The sequence below is a fragment of the Myotis myotis genome, unplaced genomic scaffold, assembly GCF_014108235.1.
Source record: "Myotis myotis isolate mMyoMyo1 unplaced genomic scaffold, mMyoMyo1.p scaffold_m19_p_14, whole genome shotgun sequence".
NCBI classification, from domain to species: domain Eukaryota; kingdom Metazoa; phylum Chordata; class Mammalia; order Chiroptera; family Vespertilionidae; genus Myotis; species Myotis myotis.
This window is the reverse complement of record NW_023416318.1, coordinates 32,686,378-32,703,109: the sequence shown is the minus strand read 5'-3', so window position 1 is coordinate 32,703,109 and position 16,732 is coordinate 32,686,378. Positions and strand designations below refer to the sequence as shown.

The window sequence follows — 16,732 nt, the reverse complement described above, 5'->3', positions numbered from 1 at the left end:
TTCAGAGTAAACGCTAGCACCAGGAGCTTGTGTGAGCGTGTGTGGGTGTAGGTACCTGGGTATGGACAATTGTGGTGTTTGAAAAAAACATGGTGTGTGACTTGCAGTTCAATGACACAATAAAAAGAAATACTGCATATGATTCCTCTTGTTAAATAGAACAATAAAAACAATAGCCAAAGCATGGAAACAACTTAAATGTCCATCAATGAATGGATGGATAAAAAAAGATATGCTATACACACCCGTGGAATATTATTCAACCATAAAGAAGAATGAAATCTTGCCATTTGCAACAACATAGATGCACCCTGGAGGCATTATAATAAGAGAAGTGAGACAGAAAAAGATAAATACAATAAAATCTCACTTATATGTAGGCTCTAACAAAACACAAAACAGAGGTCATCTAGAGAAGACTGGTGGTTGCCCGAGGAGAGGTGGGGGATGAAATGGGTGAAGGGGGTCAAAAGGAACACATTTCCAGCTATAGAGCCAGTAAGTCATGGGGATGTAATATACAGAATGGTGCTTATTAGTTAATGATACCGTACTGCATATGTAAAAGTAGCTAGCAGAGTGGTTCTTCAAAAGTTCTCATTACAAGGAAAAATGCTGTTACTATGTATGGTGATGGATATTAACTGAACTTATTGTAGTGTCATTTTGCAATACATACAAGTACCAAATAATTACATTGTATACTTGAACCTAATATAATGTCAATTATATCTCTAAAAAATGTCCTAAGTGAAGAAATAAAAACAAACTTATTTAAACTGAATAAGCAATTAACAGTTCTATAAAACCCTTGGCTATTGAAATATAGGTTATGAAATGCTATTTCAAGTTGAAATAATGAGAAAACCACCCCAAGGACATCTGATAAATTCATAACTATCGTTGAAGGTCTGAAACTGACCTTGTATTTTAAACCTCACTCCCAGAGGGTTACATCTCCCACAGTCCATGCCCAATGTATGAAAGTTCAGTCCCTGAAACCCTCCCCTGAGGTTTTCCACAGAGATCTAATCCTCATGTAATTAAGTATTCAACTTATTTTTTTTTTTACACATTATTGTGAAGTGTTCATAAATCTGTAGAAGTGATTTTTTTCTCTTAAATACTCACAGGGGGCTCAGGGAAAGGGACAGGCTCTCCAGCATTCTTCAGCAAAACTGCATAACGTTTTAGAAACAGATCATCCAATTTTATCTTCTTTGCAGTCAAATTTTCATACAGTGCTTTGGCAGATGAGACATCTTTGTCCACGCCTGAAGAAAGAGATATTAGTCACAGATAAAAGACAATCTATTTTCATCTTTCCCCAAAACATTTAGCTATAGAGAGATTCCTGTCTTCCTACCTGGATTGCTTTATCCCAAATTAACACTTAACTACCTTAGCAAAAGGCACATTCAGAATCTACAAGAACCCTCACTCCTTCCTCACACCTCTCATTCATGGAGTGTGTGCGTGTGCAAGTACTATTTCACTTAAGTGGGTAAGTGAGTAGCCCAGGAGCTACTAGTAGGTTTAGCTGGCTCTGCTATTAACTGCTGGTAACATCTAGGCCCCTAACAACCCCCTTACCCTACACTTATGTTCTATAAACAACCCCAACGGTGGCAGCACCAGGGCGGGCCTCCAGAATGGACATGAGAAGTTTAGGAATCAACCGAAAAGGGAGCGAGGGTGATGACACACCAGCTCTCACTGGGTTTGAACAGATCTTTGTAGGTTGGGTGAACTCAGTTTCCTGTGTCAATTCTTTCCCTGCCATGCCAAGGGCTCATCTTCCAGAAAGCCGCTCAGAAACTCCGACCTTCCTTTCACCACTTCCTGATCCCCCTGCTTCTTCTCCCAAGTGGGATTACACAATAATAGTTTGGTGTTGTCTGACCCTATTTCATGTTACTTAGTTATTATTTAATATCTGCCAATGGAACTTAGAGAAGGTTTACGATTATAGCTGGTTTAAAATACTTCATGTTCTCCTGACAAGGGTGGAAAACTAGAGAACCAATTTACTAATTCTGATTGTAATCTCTTGTCCTGCCAACGATAAAATCAAAAAAGCAGTTATTTACCTCCTGCCTCAAGTGAGCAAATCAGTGGTTGGCAGATGGGTAGGTGATCAAAACTCAGAAATGCTACCGTGTATTTTGATTACTGAGGAAAATTTAGACTGATTCCCTCTCATATGTGATGGGCAGGCAATCAGGAAATTGCCTGAAAGACAGGAATTTCAACTGTGACTTAAGGTAAAACTTTGGAGCCCATTTTTAGTAAAGGGCCTGTTATTTCAAAGGCCTCAGTAGGCAAGGAGAGTATTGAAGGAGCAAGAAGGCAAGGCAAGTGGTAGTCTCGAGTATGTACCTATTTCATGCAGTGTTTCAGGTGGCAGGGCCTTGGGGAGACTGGATTGGTTCCCAGTATGTAAACCCAAGTGGACTCCCAAGACTTCCCAGGAGCCTGGGATCCCACTCAACACACAGGGCCTCTCTGAAGATGCTCAGTGATACCTGTTTTTATGTTAAAGGTATATGAATAATTTCATATTTTTCTCATAGTTTTTAAACATATTCTAAAGCTAAGTAAATTATTTATATAATTATCTGATATTTATGATTTCTACCTTGAGCTACAGACGAACTTAGTTGGCTATATTACAATTATTTAAATCACTTAAATAATATAGTCAGAATAAACTAATTACCACAGCTTTTCATGATGGAAGTGTATACTTCTTCTTTTTCAATTAATTCAGGAATCAGTTCTACTAAAGATCTCAATATTGGTGCCTACGATATTAAAAGAGAAGTCAGAAGAACTGTGAAATAAAACACTGACATATAAACATTAAATCACAAAATCTTGACAATAATTACAACAGAACTGCCTACTCAATTTAATGGACTATTTCCCTTCTGTATACAGGCTGGGTTCAGTTCCAGACCACTGCAAGAAAGCAAGTACCATAATAAGCAAGTTGTAATTTTATTTGCTAGCTTAAATTTGTAAAAAAAAAAAAAAAAAAAAAGCAACATCGCCTGGCTGGCATAGCTCAGTGGTTAAGCATCGGTCTATGAACCAGGAGGCCACGGTTCAATTCCCGGTCAGGGCACAAGCCCGGGTTGCAGGCTTGATCCCCAGGATGGGGTGTGCAGGAGGCAGCTAATCAATGATTCTCTCTAATCAATGATTTTCTATATCTCCCTTCCTCTCCCTCCCTCTCTGAATTCAATAAAAATATACCAAAAAATTTGCTATTAGGCAAAAAAAAGTTTTTTCAAGTGTGTGTGTGTGTGTGGGACGGGGAGGTGGGGGAGGTTGGAGGGAGAGGTAGGGGGGAAGTGTGTAGAAATTAAGGAAGTCTTAGACCTTCCAGACTGGAGACAACCTAAATGTTTCACAATAAAACAAACGTTATAATTGGCACTCAATTTGAAACTTCATAATGTGCCTAAATAAACTAAGAATGGGGTTCCTGGTGCTCAACAGGTAAAATCAGATCTAAATAAAAATTTTTTGAAATATGCTTTTATTTATTTTTTAAAATATATTTCATTGACTTTTTACAGAGAGGAAGGGAGAGGGACAGAGAGTTAGAAACATTGATGAGAGAGAAACATCGATCAGCTGCCTCTTGCATACTTACCACTGGGGATGTGCCCGCAACCAAGGTACATGCCGTTGGCCGGAATCGAACCTGGGGCCCTTCAGTCCAGTCCGCAGCCCAACGCTCTATCCACTGAGCCAAACCAGCCAGGGCTATTCTTTTTTTAAATCAAAAATAGGACTTGGTTCTGTTCTACGCACCATGCACGAATCTTTTAGTGCACATAAGGTAAGTGCACAAATTGAGAACAATAATTTTGGCACATACCGGTTTTAAGGCCTAATGGCGAACCTACCAGATGGTTAAAAATGGCCTGTGATGAGGGGAATGTTTCTGCACACTGTTACACGTACCAAGTGACCTAAGCAACAGGATTTTTATCTCCTGTTTCTCTGGACCCTTCCTGGGGGCTCCTAATGCATAACTATGTGCATAGAACATTCACTGCATGAACCTGTTTTGCGTTTCCAGTTCAACTAAGGAGCCACACCAACTTTTTATCAACATTTAAATATATATTTTATTGGTTTTTTACAGAGAGGAAGGGAGAGGGATAGAGAGTTTGAAACATCGATGAGAGAGAAACATCGATCAGTTGCCTCCTGCACACCCCCTACTGGGGATGTGCCTGCAACCAAGGCACATGCCTTTGACCGGAATCGAACCCAGGACCCCTCAGTCCGCAGGTCGACGCTCTACTCACCGAGCCAAACCGGTTAGGGCATCTATCAACATTTAAAAATGTGAACAAGTACAGACAAGTAAAGTCTTCTATCTTCAGTGTTTTTAGATCAGGCCCTGAAGCAACAAGACTGACTTATAGCACACTGACTTGTCAGCAAGTTAAGCATAGTACCTTTCCTGGTCTCCGAGAACTCCTCATAAAGAACACCACGAAAATTGGGGTTTGCTCAGCAATTGCACCACATCTCTAAAAATGGAAACATTACTCAGTAAGTGAAGGTTTCTGATAAACAAGCAGACCAAGGCAATTATTTCCAATTAAGAAAGTTCACAATAATACAGTAATGTATCATTACTAATAGGAGGGCCTAGTGGTCGACCAATATTTTTAAGGCAAGAAAAAAGAACAATGTCAAGCTTTTGTGACTGCTACCCTTAGGACTGCAAGTATAAAAGTTTGTTTAAAAAGGGAAAAATTAAACTAGTGCTTCAACAAACCACAGAATAAGGTTTAGGACTGCAAAGAAAGAGGAAAAAAAGAAACACTACTCCTCTCCAATTATACTGCCAAGCATTCACAAGTGAGCTAGGGATCATAAGGTTAATTATACATTTAATAAGGTGTCAGGGAGATAACTGCTCGTTTCTTTATAAAAATTAAAATGTACAAAGCAAGTTCTCTTTAAAGTATAATTACCTACACTTATGCATACAAAAGGACTGATTTCAATCTCTCTATTTTATAAAAGGCTTTCATCGCGACAGCCAGTGCTTGAGAAAGAGACAAAAGTTAAACTAAAAAAAAAAGTTTATATGACAGACCAGATAAATCAAGTGTCTACCCAATCTTAGCTGCAACAGTAAAATCAAATATGGCAAGACAATATTTTAGTTTACACTCTTCGTAGATGTCATTCCTTAAGTTTCTAAAAGCTCATTCCTCTTTCAAAGCTTTAAAACACTGTCAATACTAAAACGAATAGTATAAAAAGAACTTTTGGGGACACACAGAACATTTACATTATAAACTGATGTTTTCGACATCTGTGAATAAAGTATTCTTCGGCACAGTAAGTATAATCTTTTACTGTTTGACAAGCAGGTAAAGGAAGGGTAAAGGCTTTATCATTTGAAACCTCAGTCTACTGAAGGGATGAAACGATAAGACTGCTGTTGTTGCCTAACACCCAGCGGTCACCAAGAGCTGCCAGGCAGACCTCTGTGGCTGAATGCGGCTCCGAGGGCAGCAGGCTCCCACCCCAGGTGCTGTCAGTTGTGCTAAAAGCCTTGAAAGATTCTGGCTCAGAACAAGCTGGTAGAGGAAATAACAAGTGCCACCCTTCTAAAGAACCATCAAAATAATGTGTTAAAATTGAACAAATACTACCACATGTATAATTAGATATGCAAATACCCCTAGTAGGTACACTGAGAAATGTACACACAAAGATAAAGCATTCGAGTTTATTTCTTTCAAGAGAGAACCTGAAATACTAAAGGCAGGAACATTAAAAAATTCCTGAAATCCCTATCATAAACTTCCTTTTCTGTTTTGTTGTTTTTTTGTTTGTTTTTTTTTGAAGGTAAAGAAACCAAACCAACCAATAGCATTTTTAATTAACTGGAATTTCTCTCTGGCCAGAAAAAGAAGTACAAAAGCCTTAGAGACAGTGCCAACGTACACTTTTTACAAAACTGTTAACAGAGATATTTCTCAGGCATACCTCTTAAAAATGGCTTGGCTTCTACTCTCAAACTAGATGAACTTTAAGGATGGAACGAGAGCTCAGGTAAATGGGTAGTTCTATCATCCCTCTCTATTACTTAAAAATGTAAGTGAATATAATATCATTTACTACCAGAAATCGGCCCCAGGCCTCAATCTAACACAGGGAGTCTACACAAACACCGCCGTTGGCAGGATCACGGTGACTGTTTGACTGCCGCCTGCTGGGAAGGGGCTGCGCGTGGTGCCTGTTTGTGTGCATTGCCAGTGGCAGCTCCGATCCCCCACTGCTCCCCACTTGGAGCAGCTTTATACTTAGTGCTGCTACAAGAGCAGGAAGGCCGCTGTCCCCTACCCCGAGGATTGCTAGTTTAACTGAGAGCGTGGGCCACCGAGACCTGCATTTGTCGTTTAATGTGTCTGCGACACACAAGTGAATAGAAAGCAAATGCAGCTCTTAATAAACCTCGAATAAGGCATGAACAGGTTTGAGTGTTCAAGTGAGAAGCGGTACTTGAAAAGCAAACATTTCCTACTTTTTGTTTGCAAACTGTGTTGCCATGGTGATGCACAGTATTTAGAGCATTAGAGAAATTAAAGTAGGAAATCAAAGGAATTGTTACCTATCTGTAGAGAAACATTTGTCTTTAAATCATTTCATCAAAACAAGTCTTCCCTCTGTCCCCTCCCCCCTAAAATCTAAGGACATTTCCAATCTGATTTGGCACAGCATCCCACAATTCACAATCCAGTCCTTATCGTGCAACCTTGACTCACAATGAACTTAAATGTGCCAGCAGCACCACAATTCCATTCTGATATTCTACCACACACTTGTGTCAAGTAATTTCTCAATTTACTTCTCACGAGCCATCAGCCCCACTGCTCCATGTGTGGTGGGTCATTACCTGTAGGAGGGCTCTGGCATCATCCACCTTGCCCGAATCCACAAGCTGAAGGAAAAGGTCGGTGACAGGTTTGTATACTGCAAACTGATTGGCCAATCTCTCTGCCATGATGCTTACTGAAAAAAATGACAGGGAAGAAAAATCTTTCATTTAAACCATCCACCAAAGAAATGTGGTCCAGCCTCACTAGAGAGAAAATGTGGTGCTGTTTTGTGTGTGTGCTTGTTTTTTGTTCTTTTTATAAAAGCAAAAAACACAGCTAACTTACTCTTTTCAAGTGCTGGATCCAACTGCTCCTCTATTACTTTTCTGAACAAGTATGCCAAGCCAAAATACTGGGTTTCCATGGTTTGATTCCCTGAAGTAAGCATATTTTCAATGTTTTCTATTGCAACATCTATGTTATTGCTGTAAAATAAAGTTGTAGTTGCTTAGAGACAAAATCAAAGTACTATATATACAAGCATTATAACTTAAAAAATTGTATCTTAAATATTTATTTTGATTTTGTAGCTCTTTGGATATAAAATAAAAGCTGTGTAACTGCTACAACTTTGGCTGTATTATCTACAATGGTCACTACTGCATAAAGCAAAGTTAATATGTGTCATCTCAGTATTCTTAAAGATGCTGATGATGTCTTTAAAAGGTGTACTTTCAAATCTCTCAACCCATAGTCACCATGACTTTTTTCTGTCAGGTATTATAGAACATTTGAAAAATATTCAATTTATACTAAAATTATCAGAAAAAAGTATCTTCACACTTTACATTAAAAATTCAATTACACAGCCTTATTTAACAAGTTACAGTAAAAGAATTATCTTTATAACTTTTTGGGCAAGGTTCTCTTTAGTTGCTACTTTACAGTTATGGCACTCCAAATAATTTTATGTTGAAATTATTACCTAAAACATAAGAATTCTCTAACTAAAAATGAACACCCATTACAATAAATTTTTCTTACAGGTCTTAGTTAGAAAAATTATTCACTAGTAAATAAAAACATATTCTCCACATCACATAAAACTGTGTTTATATGATAACATTTAAAAATTCATCTGCTCTTACTTGGATAATTTCCTTGAACTTAACAAAATCACATTTTCTCATTAAAGGGAAAGTTTAAAGTTCTATTGGGGAAATAATTTTAAAAGGGAAAACAAAACACAATGTCTCCGCCCAAAGATATAGAAACAAAACAAAACAAAAAAACACCTAAAATACACAAACGTTACATTTTAGTATCATAACCCATTAAATATATGTAAGATTAACTACTAAAGAATATTTTTTTCTAAAGGCCTGAAGAGGTCAATTCCATAATTATCCTCATGAATTTTGAACTTGAGAAAGTTAATAAAAATCAGTTACTTCTTTCTACAGTGGTGATTCTCACAAGGAATCTAGAGTTGGTGGTAAGAGAATCACCTCTATATCCCTCCTTTTTTGTGGAGCTGTAATGACAGGGTGGATGGTAGGAGGGTGGGAAAAGAGAAACTCCTATTTCTAACAAGCTTGCTGAGCCTTCTATTTCACAATGTTCTAGTAGACTGTCACCCTCAGTGTTGCTGGCAATCAATGAATTCATTTTTCACTTCTGTAACAACGTGTTTCCACAAGGGCCTGGTCTGTATGAATGAGAACAGGCAGCAACCGTGAAACAAATTTTATGAATTTGATAAATGTTCTTTATTCTGATTTAATTTAAAGCTAACACACATTTCATAATGTATAATAAAGTATTCCCAAACAGTTAGAGAATGATCAGCAACTGGCGTCAATATTTCCTCTTCAGTTGATATGGTTTCTAATAGCTTTAAAAGTTTTAAAAGGTAGTATTAGAGGTAATGCTCCTCCCAGCATCTGATGGAGAAAAAGAAAGCTTGAAAATACTCACTTCTTTATTTGTGCCAAAGCAATGTTATTGATGAAAACCATATTTGAAAGTCCAATCAACTCTTCGAGTCCATTTACCATCTTCTGAATTGCTTGTATGCTTTCTAAATCACCCTTCAAAGCACACGCCTGAATCAGGCGGGTCACTGCTATCTTAGAAGGTGTCTGCCCCTGATCCAAGGCCGTCTTTAGCATTGTTAGAGCCTCTACAATAGAAGACCAGGTGACAGAGTTTTTCTTATATTAACCATAATGACTTTAATGCACTCTGAAAACCAGCTTTTAAATATAAACAGTAAATGGCTATAGAAAAAAGCTATGAATAATTTATCCTAGATTACAGAAAATATTAACACTTTATAAAAAACCCTAAAAAATGACAATTTATTTGACTACCTATAAGATAGAGAGACCAGAGAAATGTCTTCTTTAAGTCACAGAAAATACAAATGATTTTGAAAGAATGCGGGTACCATTCTGGGAAAACATTTAGTGACTAATTTCAAGGAAGTTAACAAGTTCAGAGAAATATAAATAAGAATTTTAAAAATTAAAATTTCCAAAAATACGTAATTTCTACTATATTTATACTTTCCCAGACTTTATTATGCCCAAAGATGAGATGATTATCAAATCTTCTAATATTCCAAAGATTCTTTCTTGAAAACAGTATCTTTTTCTAGTCCAAACAGGATCAATCATGCAAAAGCAGCCAAACTGAAACATTCAACTTTCACACTAGCAGACTTATTTTACACTACTGAATAATTTCCTGTAGATAGTTTCTTGCACTCATTTTTCTAAGAAAATAAAACTCACCAGATTCCCATAGATATAGCCACAGGAGTTTTTTTTTCTAAGTATCATACTTAACATTACCTGATTATGGATACATTTAGAACATCCTTCTGATTTAATGACTCGTGCAAGTGTAGTGAAATCATTATATTAAATAAAGTGGTGGATTGAGGGAAAATATAATACTTAGCATAACAATTAACACTACTACCAAAAAAAACCTTCACAGCTTACAGCAATTAAAGCAATGTAACCTAGACAGAACTAAGACTCTCAAAGCAGCTTTCCAAATAAGGAGAACCTTTCTTTTACAGAAGAATGGGGAAAGAGTAATAATTAAAGTCTATTAAAAGTGATACAGTGAAAAGACAATGAATTCGGTGTTTATTACTGAATAAACAATTTATAATAACTCTAAATCTCAGTGATTCTCAAATGGGGAAAAGAGAAAACAGGTAGTTTAAAAGGCATATTCAATAAAATTTTATAAATATGTACATATAGGAAACAAAAAATGTTATTAATGTCATAGAAAACAAGCTTGATAACATCTTTTTAACTGGTGGTCATACACAGATAATTTCAGGATATTCTTATTAACTAAGAATATTGTCAGATAAGGAGGATTTTTTCACCAGTGAATTAAAATAATAACAAAAATAAGATAACGATGATGATGATGATAGTAACTAGCATTTATTGAGCTTTAACTACATTTGTTGAGTCTTTACTACATGCCAGGCACAATAGTAAGCAACTACACTCACAACTACCCAAGTACCAATTTTACAGGTGAGAAACAGAGGCAGAGAGTTTAAATAATTTGCCCAAGGTCATATTGCTAGACACTAACCCAAGGACCTAACCACCTCACAGGCTGCATCAATGAATGCACATGTGCGTGACAGTGGAGGATCGAGGAGAAGAGATCACATCATATCTACCCAAAAGGAGTATGGGACTTTAGAACCTAAATCATATTCCAAGGACCTGCCTTCTCTACAGTTTATGACTTAAGAGACAATAAAAATCGGTACCTATCTACATCTGATCCTTTTCACTCTCACCTAATTTATTAGTAATATTGATTATATTGCAACATGTATCAGCTATTAATATTCCAAAAACAGTATTCGCTTATAAAATTAGATTAAAATTGAATTGACTTTATTTTTCTTCCTGTTTTAGATGAGACTGAGAAAAAGAAACCTGAAAAAAGAAGAGGGTTTTAAAAATTGGGAGCTCAGCCATAGAGCAAAATAAAGACATGGGGGCAGTGCCAACACCATTCCCATCCTTGCCCATATCATTTTAACAATAGTAAGTCTGTGGTGAGGCACAGGAGGTGGCTCACAGCTCCTGCTCTCAGCCAACTTCCAGTTCAACTGAATAGCTGAAATGTGAAAATTACATGTCAAAGTTTCTTATGGTTTCTCCAGGGTATCTAACAATATAAGTAGGGGGTAGTAGTCAAGTTAAATTCAGTTCAGGTTCAGCTCAAAAATTAATACCTTGAAATTAAAGAAGTGTTTTATTCTTATCTTTGTGCCTACAGATATATATAAACTAAAATACCAATTTGACAAAAAGCCTTTTTTGAAAATGAAAGCTTTTAAAATATTAAAGACAAGCCCTACAACACTCAATTATGACTTCAGGCTGTCCAAAAAGACTGTGTAGGCTGGCCCTGCCTGTGGATTGCTGAGGTGAAAATTTTGCAAAGGGAAAACCATCACTTACATAGTCCGTCCTAATCAATTAGGAAGACATCTAAAGATCAGCACATTTAGGTATTACAGACAACATTAACGCTACACAATCAGAGAGCAACTTTCTCTGAGGGATATGACATTATTTAATAAACACGCAAGTGAGGAATAACATCATTATTACAGACTGAGGAAGAAATAGGTAACATATTGAATAGTTAAAAGCTTTTTTCAACATTCCTTAAAGATTTCCTAAGTGGGTTTTGTCATACTGGCAAAACTATGGTGTTACTATAGTGACTACAATTCAAATGTAAACCTAACCGTGAAAAGATGCTTACCTAAATTTAAGATTCATCATTTTCCCCCTGGGGAGCGCATTCATAAGACCCATTCTTCAGCAAACCCATAAACAGCTTCTACCACACAAGTAGCCCCTATCCCAATCCTCCCCAAAGTCATCTCTACATCTTTCTGGTATTATCCTCTTAATATTTATTTAAAAACTCTAAATTCCAAACTCCAAACAAACACATTTTATTACTGATGGTATTATGAACTATTAAAAAAGTATTAGATTAAGTTTTAAAAATCAATATTATAATCATTTGGTGCACAATCCCACACATTTAACACTCAATTTAACTCATTTGCTATCTCACACACAACCAACACAATATGCAAGAAACAACTGCTGGGAATTGTTTCAGATGCTCTAAAGTAAAGTATGTTAATTTCCAAAGCAAAGTGACTTGTGCTGTGAATTTTAACGCACTTGAAAGCCTGTACTTTCTCTCATTCTGGAACACAAATTTTGCATGTCTGAAGAGCTGTGATTCATCTTAAGAAAACCCATCTTGTGTTAAATGGAATGGAAACTGGACTAAGTGGTCAAATGACAAGTACATTCATATTCAAGCTGTATTATAAATGCATGTACAGTAATTTACGTCTCTCAGCTACCACAAAAGGCTCTTGATAAGCAGGTAATTTGCTAAATGGACTCCTTTATCCAAGTATTCGAAGGGCGTTACAAGAAAAATCTGCAGAGGCATTAATGTGACGTAAAGGTCAAGCATTGTGACATACCTTTCAAATAATCCCGCCTAACTTGCGTTATGATGAGGAGGCTGTTGGCAGCATCGTTCAGTGTGAAGCCCTTGATGTGGGTCTCAGCGCTAAAAGAAGCAGACATTTAGAAAGGAATTACTGACATGCTTCTGATACGATAATAAATGGTTGAGCACCAAGGTGAAATTATAAAAACTACTGTTCGTATGTTAAAAATATTGCTGCAAAATATCGACCTGGAGACAGCTTTTGTGTTATCCTGTCAATGGTTATAGAAGGATAATTTTTTTTTGCATTCTGACAGATGACAAAGTTGGAAATGAGCAACAAAAGAAACAAAGTACAAGATTTTTTTTAAACAATCGGTTCAGATTCTTGAATGCTGACATATTAGATGACTAAAATAACTGCATGCCCTGCATTGTTCTGCTGTATCCTAGGCTGGATTCCTTTTCCTCTTTTTTCTACATTCACCATAATTATAAAATGTAAAACTATTCTTTCGGCAACAAAAATGAACACTTATTTCCAGCACTGTATATTTTAAACATAAACTAAAGCATATTACTAACTAACCTCATATCACTTGGTTGATTAATTTTTAAATTGCTGTCATCATACAGTTTTTAAAGGTGAACGTACTGTAGAACTAAAACCATTGTTACATTAAAATTTAAAATTTCACACAACAATCTTGTCCTGGACTTAAAAATTTAAAACAAACTCCCCCCCAACTTTTTAAAACCCAAGAGCAAAAAATTGCTTTACTTATGACTAAAACCTACAGGATTTAAAAAACAAACAAACGCTAGTCAGGGATGATTTCTGTTTGCTACACTGTTTGTACATCTCCTGTGATGAAATTTCAGCACCCCCAGGGCTCACCGCCCGATTAGGAAATCTCCACAGGTCAAAAAGAGCAAAAGCAATTGCTGCCATTTGCCTTATCAAGCTCAGTGACGATCTTGCTGCCAACAACCTCAGCCTGCCGACGTGGGCAGGTTTCGAGATCAGCAGGGTCACTGCTAAATTGTTCTCGTCAATCCCAAGAAAATCCTCCAAAGACACAGTGATGTGCCCATCCTCTGTCACTTCCAGCCACTGGGGTTCACCCCTGCAGCCCCCCTCACCCCCAGACGCAGGATTTTCTTATCCCCCAACCGATCCTCTTAATCCCTCCAAAGCACCCACTGCTCAGTTTAACGCTTTTCCTTTGTACCATCTGCCAAAGCTCTTAAGTCAACAACTCCTGTAGGAGACTATAAACTGCCTAAAAGAAAGGATTTACTTTCTCAATCGTTAGCATGATTAAATAAACAGTAGACGCTATTAAAATTAAGCTCACTTCTTATGCCAACATTATTACATGTATTATACTATACTTACTTGAAAATACTACCTAAAATTTATGAAAATCATGAGGTAACAAAAGTTCTCTTTTAAAGGACATCAAGTGTTAATTATAAACCTTTCGAAAACCTCAAAACAGAGAACGTTTTCTTTCCCACCTTGTGAAGCTACCTATTCAATACAAATATTAAAGTGAGATAAATAGGAAGACAAAAACTCTGTGCAGTTCCAGTATATACCAAACACTTATATTTTACATATGTAGAAGCAATCAATCACATCAAGTATATTCCAAACTGGCAAAAGAAAAAAAAAACTGCCCTAACCAGTTTGGCTCAGTGGATAGAGCGTCGGCCTGCGGACTCAAGGGTCGCAGGTTTGATTCTGGTCAAGGGCATGTACCTTGGTTGCGGGCACATCCCCAGTGGGGAGTGTGCAGGAGGCAGCTGGATCGATGTTTCTCTCTCATCGATGTTTCTAACTCTCTATCCCTCTCCCTTCCTCTCTGTAAAAAAATCAATAAAATATATTTTTTATTTAAAAAGGAAAAAAAACTACAAAAAGTTACTGGCAGAGATCTTTGAATTGGACTCATTCATACAATACAATTAAAGAAGTTTACTTCTGTTCCATAGTTTTGATCTTTCCTTTTGAAAAACCATCTAGTCCAGGACTATCAAATTGACTTCCTGTGATGATAGGATTTTTTTTATCCATGTTGTCCAACAGGGCAGCCACATGTGGCTAAATGTGATAGAGGAATGGAAATAATTATATTTAATTTTAATTAATTTAAACTTAAACAAGCACATATGGCTACAGTGGCTATTGGGTTGAACAACACAGAATTCTAGACGTTTTCATTTTTAGAACTGCCAAAGGAAGTAACTACAAAGGATAAAGGGCATAGATCTTTTAATTACAATCAACTGCAAAAATTGATATATTAACCAAAGATGATAGTATTGTAGGGAGCGTTTCATCTTAAGAGATTTCAGAGTAACAACAAGGTCTATGGATTATACTTACATAATACACACAGAACATTAGTTGGTGATTATAATTTATCTCAGTTTGGATAACAACTAGCCAACTCAGTAAAAACCATCAGTGAATTATTTAACACTATTTCTAGATAGAATGAAATAAGAAGCTGGTAGGAACAAGAGAAAACAAAGTGCTATTCTTGAAAGATAAAGTAGTGCAAATGCTAAGAATTTTCTAAGAAAACAGTTTAATGTTATCAGATATTTTATATTATTAATTTTTTATTTACTGATTTGAGAGACAGACAGACATTGATTTGTTCCATTCATTTATGCATTCATTGGTTGATTCTTGTATGTCCCCTGACCCGGAATGAACCTACAACCTTGGCGGATCAGGATGACGCTCTAACCACCAGAGTAATCCATCCAAGGCCATCAGACATTTTAACAGTAATTTATATCCCTTACTGTTCTCTGTGAATAAGCAGTTCCACTCCCTTGAAATAGTTCACTATACCTAAAGTTTTATGTTGAGAGATAAAGAAAAGTTATAATTCTAACTAAAAGTGAAAAAAATTTGTTTCCTTTCAAAGTTTTAAAGGCAGCTATTGCTGATACTTTTAGGTTCTATTACTAGTTGGGAAGATTAAATGACCTTGTGAATAAAACTGAACAAATCTCATTAGAGGTCAATTGAATCTGCAACACATTAATGACAGCAAAAGTATAGCAACGACAAAGACTGCACTTTCTATTACTTCATAGGAAAGACTGAACAAGTGGCATTGTGTAGGTCATTACAGCAGCAGACTGCTATCTGACTGCTATTAACTGAGAGTAACAGCACCAGAAAAAGAGCAAGGGATACTGCTTCTTGCTATGTGGCTCACTTGGTTACACCATATTATAATAAAGATGCCTATAAAACAAAGCAACAATTCTTTTTACCCTAATCATAGATACAGAGCTAGAAGGGCCTCATGTTGTCAATAAACCAGGAAATGAATCCAGAGAAGTTAGGTGACAATCCTTTAGTAATATAGTTAATTAGTTAGAGAACTGGAACTACAACTTCCACTTCTGAATTTCCAGTCCAGAGTTATTTTCAATGTAGACCTAACCCACAATACAATTCTTCATAGTTAAATAAAACATTTTGTTGGTCCAAGGGAAAGGATGTGCATCCAATCCTCAGATCAGGTGCCTCTGGGCATTCTAAGGCTTTGTATCTAGGATTCTCTTAGGCCCACACAGCTACACAAGGAAGGTAGCTGGTAATAATGGAATACTGCATAAAACAAAGATAATAGTGACCACAAGAGTATAGAAAGGCTTCACAAGATCTATAGAGGGAGGGAGGGAAAAAAGATAAACTTACATTTTACAGGTGGTGGACATAAGAGGAAAGAGAAGGGCTATGCTTATAACCATCTTCTTGGTCAGCAGCTTGCATACTTGTTTGATCAAGTTTATACAACACATACCAATGCATAAATATGTACATGCACATATAATTAAAATAAAATTTCACAAAATATTTTTAGTACATAAAGTGCTTTGATATTTTATATTATATTTCATTTTTTAAAAAATATATTTTATTGATTTTTTACAGAGAGGGAGGGAGAGGGATAGAGAGTTAGAAACATCGATGAGAGAGAAACATCAATCAGCTGCCTCCTGCACACTCCCCACTGGGGATGTGCCCACAACCAAGGTACTTGCCCTTGACTGGAATCGAACCCGGGACCCTTGAGTCCGCAGGCCAACACTCTATCCACTGAGCCAAACCAGTCAGGGCTATTTCATTTTTTTAAAATGTTGGTTCTGTCCCACTATATACACTCTATGACCCACTAACTGGTTAAAACTCGTTTGAAAAACTACTTATGAAAATGGTCTTCAGCGAAGGCATGCACACTGTGTGAATGCTCGGGTGAGGCAACCAAATGTTTAAACCTTTCTATTTAAAACTT

General features: G+C 36.6%; 1 protein-coding gene across 4 annotated transcripts in view; it reads right to left on the bottom strand.

Annotated features, from left to right (window-relative positions):
- LRPPRC (leucine rich pentatricopeptide repeat containing) overlaps positions 1-16,732 on the bottom strand; it is a 92,458-nt gene that overhangs the window by 294 nt on the left and 75,432 nt on the right. For 2 of the 4 annotated variants that reach the window (XM_036334711.1, XM_036334712.1), the window contains 7 exons: positions 12,436-12,524; positions 8,841-9,045; positions 7,209-7,348; positions 6,941-7,056; positions 4,479-4,553; positions 2,720-2,804; positions 1,132-1,274 (listed from right to left, as the gene is read on the bottom strand). In XM_036334711.1, coding sequence (XP_036190604.1) covers positions 1,132-1,274; positions 2,720-2,804; positions 4,479-4,553; positions 6,941-7,056; positions 7,209-7,348; positions 8,841-9,045; positions 12,436-12,524 — 853 coding nt within the window. Of the gene's footprint in view, positions 1-1,131; positions 1,275-2,719; positions 2,805-4,478; positions 4,554-6,940; positions 7,057-7,208; positions 7,349-8,371; positions 8,572-8,840; positions 9,046-12,435; positions 12,525-14,389; positions 14,512-16,732 lie in introns of those variants that run through there. The other 2 variants (XR_004971850.1, XR_004971851.1) reach the window with 2 other exon arrangements.